At 42.1% G+C, this 15,829-nt stretch overlaps 4 protein-coding genes across 4 annotated transcripts; 2 read left to right on the forward strand and 2 right to left on the reverse strand.

Annotated features, from left to right (window-relative positions):
• Nucleotides 1-333: 333 nt before the first annotated feature.
• On the reverse strand, nucleotides 334-4,603 carry cfap45 (cilia and flagella associated protein 45). The gene is made up of 12 exons (XM_061073156.1): nucleotides 4,474-4,603; nucleotides 4,270-4,371; nucleotides 3,425-3,537; nucleotides 3,088-3,223; nucleotides 2,811-2,981; nucleotides 2,542-2,720; nucleotides 2,215-2,344; nucleotides 1,923-2,069; nucleotides 1,665-1,778; nucleotides 1,351-1,544; nucleotides 969-1,193; nucleotides 334-501 (listed from the first exon to the last, which is right to left on the reverse strand). The coding sequence occupies exons 1-12, from the start codon at nucleotides 4,474-4,476 to the stop codon at nucleotides 435-437; spliced, it is 1,581 nt and encodes a 526-aa protein (XP_060929139.1). The 5' UTR covers nucleotides 4,477-4,603; the 3' UTR covers nucleotides 334-434.
• Nucleotides 4,604-5,414: 811 nt separating this feature from the next.
• Nucleotides 5,415-10,847, forward strand: slc37a4a (solute carrier family 37 member 4a). Its single transcript, XM_061072441.1, has 8 exons — nucleotides 5,415-5,976; nucleotides 6,346-6,578; nucleotides 7,274-7,517; nucleotides 8,326-8,484; nucleotides 8,574-8,659; nucleotides 9,414-9,527; nucleotides 9,613-9,751; nucleotides 10,230-10,847. Exons 1-8 carry the CDS (start codon nucleotides 5,829-5,831, stop codon nucleotides 10,394-10,396), a joined length of 1,290 nt encoding a protein of 429 aa, XP_060928424.1. The 5' UTR covers nucleotides 5,415-5,828; the 3' UTR covers nucleotides 10,397-10,847.
• Nucleotides 10,848-10,932: 85 nt separating this feature from the next.
• trappc4 (trafficking protein particle complex subunit 4) lies at nucleotides 10,933-12,962 on the reverse strand. Its single transcript, XM_061072443.1, has 5 exons — nucleotides 12,670-12,962; nucleotides 12,155-12,329; nucleotides 11,876-11,979; nucleotides 11,634-11,760; nucleotides 10,933-11,195 (listed from the first exon to the last, which is right to left on the reverse strand). Exons 1-5 carry the CDS (start codon nucleotides 12,842-12,844, stop codon nucleotides 11,117-11,119), a joined length of 660 nt encoding a protein of 219 aa, XP_060928426.1. The 5' UTR covers nucleotides 12,845-12,962; the 3' UTR covers nucleotides 10,933-11,116.
• Nucleotides 12,963-13,061: 99 nt separating this feature from the next.
• Nucleotides 13,062-15,031, forward strand: rps25 (ribosomal protein S25). The gene is made up of 5 exons (XM_061072444.1): nucleotides 13,062-13,144; nucleotides 13,700-13,789; nucleotides 13,898-14,081; nucleotides 14,783-14,902; nucleotides 14,983-15,031. The coding sequence occupies exons 1-4, from the start codon at nucleotides 13,142-13,144 to the stop codon at nucleotides 14,899-14,901; spliced, it is 396 nt and encodes a 131-aa protein (XP_060928427.1). The 5' UTR covers nucleotides 13,062-13,141; the 3' UTR covers nucleotide 14,902; nucleotides 14,983-15,031.
• The last annotated feature ends 798 nt before the right edge of the window (nucleotides 15,032-15,829 follow it).

A 15,829-nucleotide genomic window follows, 5' to 3' on the forward strand; every position in this document is an offset into this window, starting at 1 on the left:
GTCTATTACCTCTGCCAAAGATGTTTTTGCTTGTCTGTCTGTTAGCAGAATTATGCAGAAACTAATGCATGGATTACCACCAAACTATTTGGAAAACATGTAGTCCGGGTCAGGAGAGAACCCATTTCATTTTGGTGCAGTCTGTCTTTAAAATTAGTAATATAGGGCATTCTTCAACATTTTAATTTATTTCTCATAGAAATTCATCAATGAGAAACTCAGGCATGTTTAAAATTGTATGTGCAGATCCAAATAAAAAATCCATATCTCTTGGATTTAAATGTGGTTTCATAAGGAGACGTGGGTGCAACATAAACCTTTATTGGTGCATACATATATTCACATATCACATTAGTAATTGCAATATTTTCTCATGTTAAATTGTGATGGAGAAACCAGACGAAGACACACGCTAAAATCCTGTTGTGACGTACTCAGAGAACGCAGGCCCTCGCCTTCCTCTCCACTTCACTGCAGTATTTTTCAGAGAGCCCTGTCGCCCTGCACATGGACAAACACATCAGGTTTAGACAGTGAGGATACATTCAATATAGAGTGAGCTTGTATTTCATGTTTTCCCCCCTATCTGTTTGTGAGTAGGACTACACAAAAACAACTTAGCAGATTACCATGAAACTTGTTGGATGGACGGAACATGGATCCAAGGAAGAATTTGTTTAATTTTAGTGTTGATTCAGACAAAGGGGCAGATCCCAGATAATGTATTGTCTCCTTTTACATTGTGAAATAGGACTTTTATTTAATTCTTTCATTTTTGTTAATTACTCAAGAAATAATATTGGATGCGGGTATCTATGTGTACAATTTAGTGTGGATAAGAGTAAAAATCCAGATCGAGTATATTTAAATGTGGTTTCATGAGGGGTCTGTTGGGCCTTGGTGGATATATGGGCTCTACTGAGTGACATTCTAGTGCCATACAGGTCCCTTAACCTGCTGTAACTTACTTCAGCTCCTTCAGCTTCTTCTCCTTGAACGCACCAATGCGCAGGCGTCTCTGCCGGGCCTCTTCCATCAGCTGGTCGGCCTCCTTGAACACCTCTCTGCGTCTGGCTACGGCCGAGAGCTCACGTTCCCTCACCTGCTGCCGGATGGCCTCCGAGTGACGGAGCGCTTTCTGATGCTGATTCTCCTCCTCCTCCATCTGTTTGGCTCTTGCTTCCTCTTGCACCCTGTGGAGAAAAGGGCAAAAGGTCAGTGTACGTGGAGGAATCACTATCAGTAAAATGGTAGTAAACAGAGCAGTTCACTACACTGATCAATTCATCCTGCTGTATATGGTAAGGGACAGTCGTCCTTTACTCTGAAACATCAAGTCAGGCCTCTTACTTCAGCACCCTCTCAAATTCGGCCTTCTCCCGACCGGCCTCCTTGGACAGGAAGTGGTCTTTGCAGTGGACCTGCTCCAGACGAGCCGCCTTCAGCATGGCCTCCTCCTGTGCCTTCTTCACGGCCAGCTCCTTCTCTTTACGCCTCCACTCTCTGTCTTTGATCTGCTGGTTCCTCCGGGCCTGGAGCCCGTCCTTACAAAGGAAAACAAGAAATGTATTAAATACCAATGGATCCGTTTTACTGTTATTAGACCTTAAATATGCAATGAGGATAATTGGGAAGTTGCTGTCTTGGTGGTTTTGTTCCTGCACCTGCTCGGCCTTGTAGTCTTTGGCTTTTTCTTGCTTTGCCCTCAGTCTGGCGATCTCCAGCTCCTTCTCCTTCTTGATTCTTCTCTGCTCTGCTTCAAATTCTGCCTCTCGCTCCTGCAGAGCTCAAGAATATAAACATAAAAAAAGGACACTTAAGTGCATGTTAATGACATCTAAATCTGAACCTTCACTGTATTGAGAATTTGTGTGATGGATTTTTCTTCTGTGGAGACATCCAAAACCTGGTTTTGATCTGACCTGTTTTTTCCGGATGTATGCCATGTCTCTTATGTCTGCCAGCTTCTCCTCCTCCTTCCTCTGCTCCTTGGCCTGCATGGTCTCAGCATTGATCCGCATCACCTCCTCCTGCAGATGCTGCTGCTCCTCCCTCTTCCTCACCAGGGCCTGGAGGGAGACGTCCAGTCAGAGGACATACATTCCAGAGCGAGTTGTTTATGTGTGTGTTGTTGCACGTCCCTCAACATGTACATGTATTTTCTCATTTTGTTAGTGTGTGTTTGTGGGTTGTGTCTCCCCCTGGTGTCCGTACCTGGAGGTCTTCCAAATTCATTCTCTCCTGGTTCTCTCGGACCTGCTGCTTCTCCAGCTCTTTCATCTCTTCATGTAAGTGCTTCTCCTCCAGACGCTGCTGGATTTGGTCGTAGATCTGCTGCATTCCACTGGAATCAAACACACATGCATGCAAACGTGATAACATCAGCAAACTGGAAGGCCTTTGCTTTTTCTGTTCACCAGTGGCCTACGATCAGAAAGTGGATCTCATGACAAGAATGTTAACAATAATGATGAAATAACGATTACATCATTCACGTGTTAATAATTCCATTCATAATGTTGCGTGTATTTCCCTGCGGACCTGATCCTCTGCTGTTTGTGCAGCTCCTCAATCTGCTCCACAGTCTCCAGGGCCCTGCGGCGCTCCACCTCCATCATGACATCGAGACGCTTCTCCTCCTCTGACATCTCCGCCTGGATCAGCTTCTTCTCTTGGATCTGGGCATCACAGATGGCTTGGCACTGAGCACCCAGAATTTGCTGCAGCACCCAACAGAGAGCAGAGGTTCTGATGTTCAAGTTCGTCTGCCAGTCACTGGTTCACTTTTGGACAATTCAAATATGCTCTACCTTGTTGAGCTCTTTGATCTCCTCCTCCTGCTCCATCCTCAGGATGGTGGCCTGCTCCACCAATCGCTGTGCTCGCTCCTGGTCCTCCAGTTCAAGCTCAGTGAGTGCAGGGTTCACTTTACGGGACATGTCTGCCTCAAAGATCTGACGCTTCCTCTCCTCAGCAGCCTTCTGAATGAGGGATATATATATATATATTTCTTATTATGTTTTATTGTCCTACTGTTTATCTGCAGGTTCAAATAATTTTTTTTACTGGAATTGCCATGTTTCCTACCATTTCTTCTTCCCTCTTCCTCTGATAAGCCTCCATCCTCGGCTCCTGTTTGAGAACCTGGGACGTGGACATGATCCTCTTAAACTCTGCTGGTGGGAGAATAATGGATTGTCCTGAAGGATCCTTCAGAGGGACCCTAAGAAATTAAAGGTGGTGTTGTTAAATCTCTGAAGTTTGTCTCGATTCTGCTCTGTTGCAGTGACCTTTATGTTGTTTATTGTGACGCATTTTCAAACCTGGAGTATCTTATTTTTTAAATGATACATATCTGCTCTAAATGTAAACACAGACACACTGGTGGAGTCTCTTCGCGGTTGTCCAGTGAGTGTGCATCTACCTGAGGTTCCGGATCAGGTCTTTGGTGATGACTTGAATAGTCTCTCCCCCTTGGATCTTGTGGTTTTGACCCTGGCCCTTGGAGGCTGAGCGTCCACATTTGTCTGGTGATATCTGGACAGAGTCAATCAGCAACATCTCACAAACTCACTCATAGCTTGTGATGTCTCCACACATGACACTTCACATGATGAAAGATATATTGTGCTGCTCACAGCTATAAACTAAGACTGGAGGAAGAGCCGGTCATGAACTAACCAGAAGGTTGGTAGTTGGAACCCTGACTCCTGACACACCTGTCCAAAGACACTGAACCTCAAATTGCCCCTGACAGCTGTGCCTGCAGTGTGTGAACGCGGCTTATGATATTAATGACTTTATTTATATAGCACTTTTCAAAATCTAAGTTACAAAGTACTTTAAAAAGGGAATCAAAATAAAACAGACCATCATGAGCACAGCATAATTAGGGAATCGCATACACAACATTCATAATAGAATTCAATAACATAGAATTAAAAATGATAGATAGGAAGGTAGATTAACTGATAAGAAATTTAAAACGCACACATACACATAGGTTTGTGCAGCTATGGGACTTCCATTCATTGTGGACAGCCTAGTCTCTCTCTCTCTCTCTCCCTCTCTCTCTCTCTCTCTTTGTCTCTCTCTCTCTCTCTCTCATTCTCTCTAATTTACATTACAGTATCATTTGTTGCCCAATCAGAAGAAGAACCACAGAAAAATTACGATGTCAGTGGTATTAGTTGATAATGAGGAATAATTACTAAAAGAGATCAACGAAATAGAATACAAATCATTTCACCCCACATCACCCCCCCTCACCGTTTTGGGGTTACCGAACAGGGTCTCGTCCACCTGGGAGGTGGGGGCTCGTGCTCGGTACCTGCGGGAGTCACCGCTTCTCCTCGAGCTGGATGTGAGGCTCTGTGGGGATAAATATCCGTGGATGACAGTGTTCACGGAACCACAGCCCTCAGATGAGTGTATGAAATGTGCTGCTAAGCCTTATTTTCAACAGACACTCACCATGGTCCCCGGATCCCTGCAGCACCTCTTCACAAATGCACTGTGTTGTTGTCAGTTGCCATGGGAACCGATGTGAGGAGGGGCGGGGCCACGGGTGTCCGGACGAGCGCACAAATACACGCGCGCACACACACACTCGGAACCTTTGAACCTTTAAACCTTTGAACATACACACATAGGTAATAAAACAAATGTCAGAACGTTTGTGGGGTAAAGTCTTGACATTTACACAAATGACAACACGTCAAATTGAGATTGGTAGTTTCAGCACTGATTTATTATTCATAATAGTATTATTAGAAATGAATTATATAGTTTTATAATAATTATAAATCCTCATAATAAAACAGAATAAAATAGAAATAGTTATTTTATTTTATGTACCTTGAGGCTCGAGCCCGGTTGAGTCAGAGGATATCGTGAATGGGCGGGGCCAGTTGATCACGTTACGCGGAAGCAGCATACGCTGCACTCCTCGGCAGTGCCGTCATCAGGAGCCGCCTTTGGCTGTATTATTATTATTATCATAGTACTGAAAAACAAGGAGACTCACAGATAAGTCGTTAAAACATGTGAGACCTATAATTTAATCTCATGACAAGTCCATGGCCGCTCCACCGTGACAACATGAGGCCGAGTTGTTGTGCGGAAAGTCTGGAAAAGAGCAAACAGCTGTTGGCACACAAAGAAGTGAGGAGGTAGCTGCTCTGCTTTCACTGAACATTGCTCATTTAGGAAGCTTCATACTTCATATTTATCAACAGGAAAGTATGATCTGTTAAAGTTAATGTTGACCTTTTTGACAATAATCAAATGTACATTTCCTACACTTTCTGGAAAGTAAACGTGTGTGTCTCAGGTGTGTTGAGGATCATTCCACTCCACATGCCTCCACACAGAGAGAGGAGCCTCCCTCTGCTCTGCTGCTACTGTTGGACTCCTCAGTGAATCATTAAACTCATCAGAGTGACTCCTCCTTCCACCACACTCTCTGTGGAACAAACAGAGGAGCAACACAGGACAAGAACTCCAGGGTCAAGTAGAAGAACCTTTTTTATAATCGGGGCCTGAGGGAGACAACACATCATATACACATATTGTGTGGTTGTGTTACCAGGCCCTGTGTGAGCTGCCTGCCTGCAGCTCTCCACTAACACTCCAGATTCAATCATCTTTGGAGAAGAGAAGTTGACCATTAACTTCTTTCCTGCTGATTGCAAACCCTCTTCCACTCGTCCACATCTGTGCAGTGGAGCCGGAGGCAAAGTTCACTGTCACAAGCAGCAGGACTCGGTCAAACCGATCGACTTATAGTTTTACTCAGTTTTTGTCAGGACTGTCTGAAATCTACAAGCATGGCTACACTGAGCTATGGATACTACAGACGAACTATATTTCTGGCCATGTTTGTCGGCTACACACTCTACTACTTCAACAGAAAGACTTTCTCCTTTGTGATGCCGTCTCTGATGCAAGAGATTCAGATGGACAAGGATGACCTGGGTATGAGAGACTAGGTTTTACATTGACTTTGTGCTTGATTCTTACAGTGTTAAGTTCAGTGTTAAAATTGTTTTTAAATGAAACCCTAAACCTCAGTTTTCAAACTTGAAAATTGGTATTAATTACACTTCAAACTTTAGGGCATCACAACAAAGAGAATACACCACAACTGAATGACATAATATAATAATGAATTGTCAAAAGGAAACCTTTCAAGAAAGGGTTAGGGTCAAAGCAAAGAAGGAAAACAAAACCAGGAAAGTTAAATAAAAATGTGTACATAATTTAACAAAGAGGTAGCTTTACATGTCATTTTTATCGAAGATATTTCGGACTTAAAATCCTGCTCTCTGTCCTCCCTATGTTCAGGCATGATCACCAGCAGTCAGTCTCTGGCCTACGCTATCAGTAAGTTCATCAGCGGTGTGCTCTCTGACCAGATCAGCGCCTGCTGGCTCTTCTCCATTGGCCTGTTCCTGGTGGGAGGCATCAACGTTCTCTTCTCCTGGTCGTCCACTGTTGCTGTCTTCTCTGCCCTGTGGTTTCTCAACGGCCTCGGTCAGGGCCTGGGCTGGCCTCCCTGTGGCAGGGTGCTGCGCAAGGTGAACCACAGTCAATCATGCAGCACTGTACTGATACTGAATACAAGATGTTTAGTTTTAGATCTCCCTGTTTATTGTTATTAAGAATAGCCAGATTCCATCGTGCACCTTGAAAAAACACTACAAACTGGGTCCAGTTATATTATATTTGAGAAAGAGCTTTTGAAGTTTAAAAAAAACCTTTAAAGGTTCAAATTAGATGACTACAGAAATTGTATTCATAATAATAAAAAGCTAAACATTATTTGTAAAAGGGTAGTTTGCATATCTGTTGCTTGATGAAAATGACCCATCCATCCATCATCTATTCACCAACCAACCCATCCATCCATCCATCTATCAATCCATCCATCATCCATCCATCTATTCACCAACCCATCCATCCATCCATCCATCATCTATTCACCAACCCATATATGTCAATCATTTATAAAACCTTGTGATAATACAATTATACTGTACATATTGTTGTGAAATATGTACAGTAGAATTGAAAAGTCCTTCCTTCCCTTGTTTGACCTCACTAACACAGTTTGTCACATCGTAAAACATGAAATGACTTTTCATCCAGTTATTACCGGCTGTCAGATCTCAACCCTGCATTGCATCGCTAACTATATCCTCCCTGTGTACATCAGAGCTAAGATAGTGATGCCATGTCAGAACTTTAATTACTTCCTCTGGTCTGCTGTCAGTGGTTCGAACCCTCTCAGTTCGGGACGTGGTGGGCCATTCTCTCCTGCAGCATGAATCTGGCTGGCAGTCTAGGACCCATTATTGCCACAGTGCTGGCCCAGACGCACAGCTGGAGGACGATACTGTTCGTCTCTGGGATGCTTTGTGTGGCCTTCTCCTTCATCTGCCTGTTGGTCATCAAGAATGAGCCCAAGGATGTGGGGCTCCCCAATATCGAGACGGCAGCCAAGAAGAGCAAAGAAGGTGAAAGTCAGTTTATAACAGAAGGATTGATAATAAATCATTAGTTTCATAACAATCAGAAACAGTGGTCGACACTCTTCTCGGTATACATTGCCCAGGTGTGTGTGTGTGTGTGTGTGTGTGTGTGTGTACAGCATGTGACTCTTGTTGTGACTAAAGGTCGGGGACATGGTGGACTCTGTACCCAGTGTGCCCCTCACATGCCACCTGTGTGCGCTGTGTCTCCCTCGTGCACCAAAAAGTGTGAAAGTAGCATGTGTGGTTTGAGATGATTCTTGTGCTGATATGATTAGAAGTAGAGAGTTAGATCCCCCCCACCTGCACCAGGAGGTGTTTTGTTACACCCATTATGTCATGTTTAGTGTAAAGTTTCACAAACATACACACTACATCTACTGCTCTTCTGCCGACCAGTGCAGTTTCAGTCCCTCTAGGTGCAGTCACAGTTGTATGTCATCATGACCTTTAACCATTGAAACCTAATCAGAAATCTAGTCAAAACCTGAAGAAATTCCCTGCAGACAGACTTGAGATATTAAGTTCAAGAGACCAAAAACCTGATTTGTTAAGCAACTGTACCATTGACCTTGGACCATCCTCAAGGTATTCAGGGCATGTTAAATTCAAAAGAACAAAAACTTGTTTTGTAAGGTCATAGTGACCTTGACCTTTGGCCACTAGACTCTATTCAATTCATCTTTGAGTCCAATTGAATATGTGTACCAAATTTGAAGAAATTCCCTCTCTGCACTATTGAGACATCACAAGAGCCGTGATGATAACTGTTTTCTGTGTGTTTCCTGTTCAGGATCCTCCAGTGATGAGAGCACCCTGTCTGAGTTCCTGCTGTCTCCGTACCTGTGGCTGCTGTCGGTGTCCTACCTGGTGGTGTTCGGGGTGAAGACGGCCTGCACCGACTGGGGCCAGTTGTTCCTCATCCAGGACAAGGGCCAGTCTTCACTCATGGGTAGGACAGAGGGATAGAGCAGACTCCTCTTCCTCTTTGGTGAGAAGCAGCTCATAATTTCCTGTGAATCACTGTGTTGTTCTTCATAGGGAGCTCATACATGAGTGCCCTGGAAGTCGGAGGTCTGTTTGGAAGTCTCGCCGCAGGTTACCTCTCTGACAAGGCTGTGGCTAAAGTGAGTTTGAACATCTGGATAATGGACTGTTTGTTTTATTTTGGCAGTTATTATAAAAGCCCACATACAGCTCAAAATGATTTTTACTGACTTGCTAAAATTCTAATCTGCTTCACATATTGGAACATTTTCCTTCTACAGATTTTCCTAAATGATCTGCTTTGAGCTCTTGAACTGACCATTCAATCATTTAGAAAATAGAAATTCCCACATATTCCCAACATAATGAAGGAAATATAATATAATAACATTTCAACAGTGTGTCCTTTTCAGTATGTTTTTCTATTCCAGTTGTTTTTTCCACATAAACTTACAAATGAAAAATATGTATTACAGGAACAATTGCAATGAAAGATATTGTGTTCTGCACCATAATATACAGTGTCCACTCAAAGCAAATAATGTACAACTTCAATAAGAAGGAGGCTCAGAGGTTTACACACTATTGCCATGTTTAAATACAGTAAAACAAAATCCTGGATCCACAAATTCATGTCATGCCCCTTTAATCAACAAAATTAAAAATTAAAAAACATAGTGCAAACTAACACAGGAAGTAGTTCTGGATGGCCTTGGCCTTTACGTCAATCCAAGTCAATCAACTCTAACAATAACTCTTATCTATCCAGTAAGTTAAATAAAAATACATTAACTGACCAGTCACCTTTTTTTTGTTCATATGTTATAGATATTTAAGTGATTCTGTGTATAGCCAGCAAAACCCATACATTTATTTAATCTTTATTTTGTACAGCAAGGCAGGAGAATCTATGGCAATCCTCGCCACTTCATCCTGAACTGCATGATGGCAGGAATGTTTGTGTCCATGTACCTGTTCAGAGTCACAATTGCTGCCGACAGCTCAAAGGTATCTATCACTGAACATACACGGTGCAATGACATATTCTTTACTGCGGCACACCTTGTAACAGACTCTGATGTCTCATGTTCAGGTGTGGATACTCAGCTTGGGTGCTGCATTCGGTTTCTGCTCCTACGGACCAATAGCATTGTTTGGAGTTATAGCCAATGAGAGCGCCCCATCCAACTACTGTGGGACATCACATGCCATTGTCGCCTTGATGGCCAACAGTAAGTTGATTTTCAAGCCAATTATTCATGCGGAGCCTGCATAAGCTATTGTGAAGTGCTTACTCTTACTACTTAAAATATTGCATTATTAGGGTGTCCCTTAAGTGCGAAAAAACAACAAATTACAAAACCCAGCAGCATTAACCTTTAACAGAAAAGGTAAGTATCTGATATTGACAAGGCTTGTCACTGATTGGACGGATGCACTGTCCATCTTTTTAACTGGAAGGAATTTCTGAAAAAATGTGTTTATTGTTTGCTTTTGTTTTCTTATCTGTCGTTTTTTCTTATTTGCAGTTGTTATTATTCTATTTGTTGTTATGTATTGGTATTTGTTGTATTTTGTGATTTATGATTTATATTTAGGGCCACTGTATCTAAACATCTCACAGTGACATCAGTGCAGTAGAATATGCTCTACAGTTTTAATTTTCTCTCATCGTTGGGTGTGAACAGATCCATTTTTTGTTACCCTCAGTTGGTGGCTTCATGTCCGGCCTTCCATTCAGCACAATCGCCAAGCACCACGGCTGGGAAATGGCCTTCTGGGTAGCAGAGATCCTCTGTTGTGTCACAGCTGTCGGATTCTTCCTGCTGCGCAACATCCGGACCAAGATGGGAAACATTTCCAAGAAGGCTGACTAAAACCCCATTACACCTCAACCTCTGCATCCAGAGGAAACTGCATTATTTGAGCCAACAACGTCTTTAAATATAGTTCTTACCTGATTTTTTGTATACCTGTTTTTTTTTCAGCAACATAGGTGTAAATGAAGCTCATAAAGTTGAGGATTTTTTGTAAGTGTTTTGCAAGTTGCTTATTGACATTTAATGTTTACAATTTGTAAACATTGGAATTTAAATGACTACAGATTATGTATGTCATGTAATGGAATGTGGTAGCGACACGACTATAGAAGCTTTTTCTCTCCTGAGGTCACTGTTGCATCACAGAGCCCAGAGGACAAAACTGAACCGTAGATCAGAAGCTTGTATGTTATACAAAATATTTGTTTTTTTAACGTAAAAATTAATCACGAATGAATTAAGACAATATTTACACAAAGGCTTAAATAAATTCTATGTTTTCAGTCAATTATCTTCTCTCGTTAATGCTCAGTGGATTTTAAATCACACAGAAATCCAATATTCATGCAAATAAAGACAAACTACACATGAAATATTAACACACGTGGGTTTAATCTTTTCAAGTATTTACAAAACATGTATTTACAATGTATCACATCCCAGTTCCAAAAGGAATGAAGAGAATCCACTTAATTTCCCTCAACTAGGTCCTCCGTCATCGAAATTCACTAAACCTCTTGTGATCGTGAAACAATCCGATTCATGTTGTTTCCTGCTTCAAGATCCAGCTCCGAAGTTGCCGGCTTTCTCTGCGATCTCCAGCGAGCTCTTCAGATTCTGATCAAAGAGTTCACACCTGAAAATCACACAGATTCACAGTGACACAGGAGCTGGGATGTGTTGGAGACACTTTATAAGTAAACGAAAATGTTGTGTGCATTATTAGTATGGATGTAACCTTACTACATTTACACTAGTATGTTTTCATTTGAAAATGGTGGTAAAAGACGAACACAATCTGCTTCTGCTTCCCCCACTTCTCTGAGGTTTCTACGTTTTCCCTCTGTTTAAAGTTTATTTTGTAGTTTGTCCTTTGACTTGTTAAGGGTTAAGGGTAGAGGATGTCACACCTTCTTAAAGCCCTATGAGACAATTTCTGAATATGGGCTATACAAATAAAGTTAGATTAATTGATTGAACAGTGATGCATGTAAAACAAAATGTAGTGGTGTGGATGTAGCCTAAGACACATAAAAACAGAGCGGAACGAAACATTGTTGTCTCCTGAAATTACCTGATAGGCATTTCCAGAGAGTAGAACGGGTTCTTCAGGGCAAAATCAGAATAGATTTCATAAATCTTCCTCAACAGTGCATCAATGCCGGTTTGTCGAGGGTCAGCCAGCACAATGAACTTTATCCCTGATAGAACAGACAGGACAAACAGTGAGAAAGATTTCAGTTACATATCATTACAAAGTTAGAAAAACTATGCACAATTTTTCACACGCAATGACACTTAGTTGACACCACTCACCTGTGAGAGTCTGGAAGCAGTGGAGTTTGAAGACGTCTGTTTCCAGCATCTCGATCCCCGAGCTGCCAGCATCTGGAGACAGCTGTGAACCTATAGCAAACAACCTGAGGAAAAACCACCAAATTGGACGTTGATTATCAAAACACATCAGACCTGCAGCTGTCACATTTGTTTACTCTAGGGCGCTGCATTCAGTGTCTTGCTCAGTTTGTCGTCACTGTGACATGAATCTATCTCCACCACACCAGCCATCAATCTCAGTGCAAATCTGAAACTTACGAGTGAAACATGGATGCCAGCATCAGCTTCTCGTTGGAGCTTAGGCGGGCGCGTCCAAATCGAATAGACACAGGATAGTTTGAGGCGTCTCTCAAGTACTCCAGGATGTCCTTTCCTTCTGCTGTGTTCTTTCCAATCACATCGGCTCCATTGATGGACAGCACTGCATGTCCCACTGGGGCAGGACACATGAGTCATACACAAACAGACGTCATAAGACAGTTAAGAGATGAACATATGATTGTGGCATGCAATCTACAGATGAAAAACACAACAGACCATGCTAAGGAAGCCCAATGTAGTAGTAGGGTTTAAAGAAATGAGGTATCACACAGTCAGTCTCTAGGAACCATTCAATTTGTGGGCACTGTTATTATGCACTTAACAAATGCAACTGTTTCATTGCTTCCTTGTTCTGTATAAACCACATTTGCAGTGTTTTTCAGATCTTAATAACACAGTAGAGGCTAGTAGCTGACGTGACCTAGCATGCTAATGCTAGCTTTTAAGTGTACCTCTGATTCCGTCCCGTTGTCCGAACGAAACGACCACTTTTTCATCGTGGTGTTTGAGCACCAGGTCCAGCGGGAAGCTGAAGGTCTTCTCCGCCTCCGCCCTCGGAACATAGTTGTCGTATTGGTAAATTAAACCTCCAGCCTTGTTCACCAGATACACACTGAAGATCACCATGTTGACGACGCACAGCTGACAACGCCGTCACATGACCTTAGCGGTGTCAAAAAACACCGGAACACTATAAAGCAGCAGCCTTTGTGAGCCAGCTCGTCTTTTATGTTTGTGTGCAGATGTGAGTGTCGCACAGTGGTTTGATCACCTGCTATTTACAGTCAAAATCTACAGAAACGATAAAACGCGAAGAGGACTCCATTACCCAGAATCCCTCACCCCGTTTCCGCATGTACGGGTTGTCAAAGGGGCTGTAGCACGGGTAAGCTTCCTTTCGCTCCGACATCTTGACGAGGAAACATGGTGAGGATAGCTTTTCCACGTTTTGTCCGACCTTAATGAAAATTACTCGTCTTTATGAAATCCCATCCGTGTCATAGTAATTCGGAACAACTGGTGAATGCACTGTGTTGTTCCACCGTTCTATAAAAGAGCCTAAATTAAGTTATTTGATGTGTTTTTACGCATTTAGCTGCAAGCTAGTTAGCTAGCTAGCCTGCTAACTCCGCCACGCTTTCATACTGCACTGTAGCTGCAGACGAGTCGAGCAAAGTAACACTTAATAACCCCGTCTACATTTTTACCATAAGTATCATAATATCACATGGGTGCTGACGCGTTTGATAATTGCCAATATTATTTAACCATTCTAAAAGTGAGGCTATAAACGCTGAGTACGTGACTTGGCCCTCCCCATGCCGGCTAACAGAGCTAACCTCTGGCAGCGGCTTGTGAAACACCGTGGTCTGAAATACTGTGAAAGCGTTCTTATTTCACTATCTTTCACCTATTTGTACACGTGCTGCAAGGTCAACATGTAGCATTAATGTGATGGACTATTTTGTCTCCTGATTTCAGCCTCCCAAACAAGACAAGAAGAAGGACGCTGGGAAGTCCAAGAAGGACAAGGACCCAGTCAACAAGTCCGGAGGCAAAGCCAAGAAGAAGGTACAGTTTGATTTGATGCCAAGCTCGACCCTTTTATATCATGCTGCATGCATATCCTGATTGATTGTATGAGTCTACACACTGACCCCTTTTTTTCCCTTTGAGCAGAAGTGGTCCAAGGGAAAGGTGAGGGACAAGCTCAACAACCTTGTGCTCTTCGACAAGGCCACCTACGACAAGTTGTACAAAGAAGTGCCCAACTACAAGCTCATCACCCCCGCTGTCGTGTCTGAGAGGCTGAAGGTCCGCGGCTCTCTGGCCAGGAATGCTCTCCAGGAACTGCTTGCCAAAGGTGAACCTCACCTGTTAGCTCATACTGTGTGTTATACCCAGTAAATGGCTTCCCATGTAATCACATTTGTGTTAGGGTCCTGTAGAAAGGGGTCCGGGTAGTCTAACCATAAAGCTAGCAGACAGGTCAATGTGTGATGAGCTGGTTAATATTTAAAACCTCCGTTTCTGGTTTCAAGTATAACACGTATAAATATTTACAAACCAAGTACTATGCTTTTTCCTCTTTAGCAGCATCATTTGTCCTAAAACGACGGTGCTGTTTGTAGATAATGTGCAGTGTGATACTGTTCACATCACTTATCCACAGCTGCAACATCCCCTCACTGCTTTAAACACATTTCTTGCACTCCAAAATATCAGTAGATGACATAATATTGTGTTCATATTTCGTATGTAGTTTTGATTTTATGCTTAAGTGGTTACATGAAACATCCATCTAGATTTCCTGATACCAAACTAATTTTTTGTTGGTTGTTTGTAAAGGTAATGGTCAAAATTATGGTGCCTGTTTGCACTTTCTCTTGTAATAACGGCCACACTTTCACATTTTCACTTACGCTTGAATTGTTCCAAACATCCACTGCTCAGTGTTGGCACAGGCTGAATACAGTAAGTTGAGCCCATGACTTAGTTGATATAAATGTTTGGTTTAAAACCCGATCATGCTAACCACAAACGTGGTTGTGTATTGTCTTCCAGGCATGATCAAACTGGTGTCCAAACACAGAGCACAGCTGATTTACACACGTAACACCAAGGGAGCAGAGGAGGAGGCCGCAGCAGAGAAGGAAGCAGAGAAGGACGCAAAGGCAAAATGAGGTAAAACAACAAACTGCACCACTGAATTTATCAATTCATTTTCTTTAACTGTTCACTTACCTACGCTCTTTGTTTTACAGGCTTTTCTGTTTGTTTCCTGAAAGATGAATAAAACTTGTAAAGACAAAATGTCAATTGTGTGCGTTTGTTAATTGGTATAACAGGCTTTTCAGTCATTAATCCATAATTGTGATCAGAGATGACAAGAATCTTAATAAAAGAGACTTTACAACTCGCAGCTCAATACTGGGAAAAATATAAAAGGTCTTCAAGAAATAATTAAAGCATCATGATCAGTCTCAATAGGTAGCACTGATGAGAAGACGCCGACACTAACCAGACAACCAAAAGATTTAAATAATCTCAAAAGAAAGTGATGTGCACTGAAATGTTTTCATCTCATCTGATGCTGTATGTTTATGAATTGAATGAACACTCCTTTGTATCATACCAAGCTTGTCAGAACTGCTGCTGGGTTTCAGGTAGTTAGGTAGGAAGGACATCCTCATGGTCAATATAAATCATTAAGTTTTTTTTAAGAAAATGATTAAGCAACTTGGGACGCTGAGAACAATTGCCTTATCAACTTAAGTTAAATAAAGTTAAAGTTAAATAAATGCAGTCCTTGAATATAAACTTGGTTATTCTACATTTTGTAATAATAAATTGGTTAAATTATCTGTACTGATCTTGTATGAATGAATATAGCCACTGTAAGACTTTATTCTGAAATTTAACAAAACCTTAAGGTTTTAGGGGGCTGGGCTGAGAATCCAATTCTTGAAGATGCAGGAGATTGACATCAAATAGTGCATCAATTTTCCACTTAACCTTAAAATCATGAGGCCAATCGTACACAAAGGCATTCAAAGTTGTACAGCGATGATTCTTTTCCCAATAAACACTGGTAGTTAATGTTGCTTTGAC

Source organism: Limanda limanda, chromosome 6 (genome assembly GCF_963576545.1).
Source record: "Limanda limanda chromosome 6, fLimLim1.1, whole genome shotgun sequence".
Lineage (NCBI taxonomy): Eukaryota > Metazoa > Chordata > Actinopteri > Pleuronectiformes > Pleuronectidae > Limanda > Limanda limanda.

What these genes read in the sequence shown, in the direction of transcription:
- rps25 (XM_061072444.1), top strand. An exon ending in GAGGCAAAGCCAAGAAGAAG is followed by an intron (nt 13,790 to 13,897) that starts GTACAGTTTGAT and finishes CCCTTTGAGCAG; the next exon opens with AAGTGGTCCAAGGGAAAGGT. An exon ending in CCAGGAACTGCTTGCCAAAG is followed by an intron (nt 14,082 to 14,782) that starts GTGAACCTCACC and finishes ATTGTCTTCCAG; the next exon opens with GCATGATCAAACTGGTGTCC.
- cfap45 (XM_061073156.1), bottom strand. An exon ending in TGTTCGGTAACCCCAAAACG is followed by an intron (nt 3,538 to 4,269) that starts GTGAGGGGGGGT and finishes GACTCTGTCCAG; the next exon opens with ATATCACCAGACAAATGTGG. An exon ending in CATACATCCGGAAAAAACAG is followed by an intron (nt 1,779 to 1,922) that starts GTCAGATCAAAA and finishes TGAGCTCTGCAG; the next exon opens with GAGCGAGAGGCAGAATTTGA.
- slc37a4a (XM_061072441.1), top strand. Translation starts at nt 5,829, where the DNA reads ATGGCTACACTGAGCTATGGATACTACAGACGAACTATATTTCTGGCC. An exon ending in GATGGACAAGGATGACCTGG is followed by an intron (nt 5,977 to 6,345) that starts GTATGAGAGACT and finishes CCCTATGTTCAG; the next exon opens with GCATGATCACCAGCAGTCAG. An exon ending in AGCCAAGAAGAGCAAAGAAG is followed by an intron (nt 7,518 to 8,325) that starts GTGAAAGTCAGT and finishes TTTCCTGTTCAG; the next exon opens with GATCCTCCAGTGATGAGAGC.
- trappc4 (XM_061072443.1), bottom strand. Translation starts at nt 12,844, where the DNA reads ATGGTGATCTTCAGTGTGTATCTGGTGAACAAGGCTGGAGGTTTAATT. An exon ending in CTGGCATCCATGTTTCACTC is followed by an intron (nt 11,980 to 12,154) that starts GTAAGTTTCAGA and finishes GTTTTTCCTCAG; the next exon opens with GTTGTTTGCTATAGGTTCAC. An exon ending in CTGCTTCCAGACTCTCACAG is followed by an intron (nt 11,761 to 11,875) that starts GTGAGTGGTGTC and finishes CTGTTCTATCAG; the next exon opens with GGATAAAGTTCATTGTGCTG.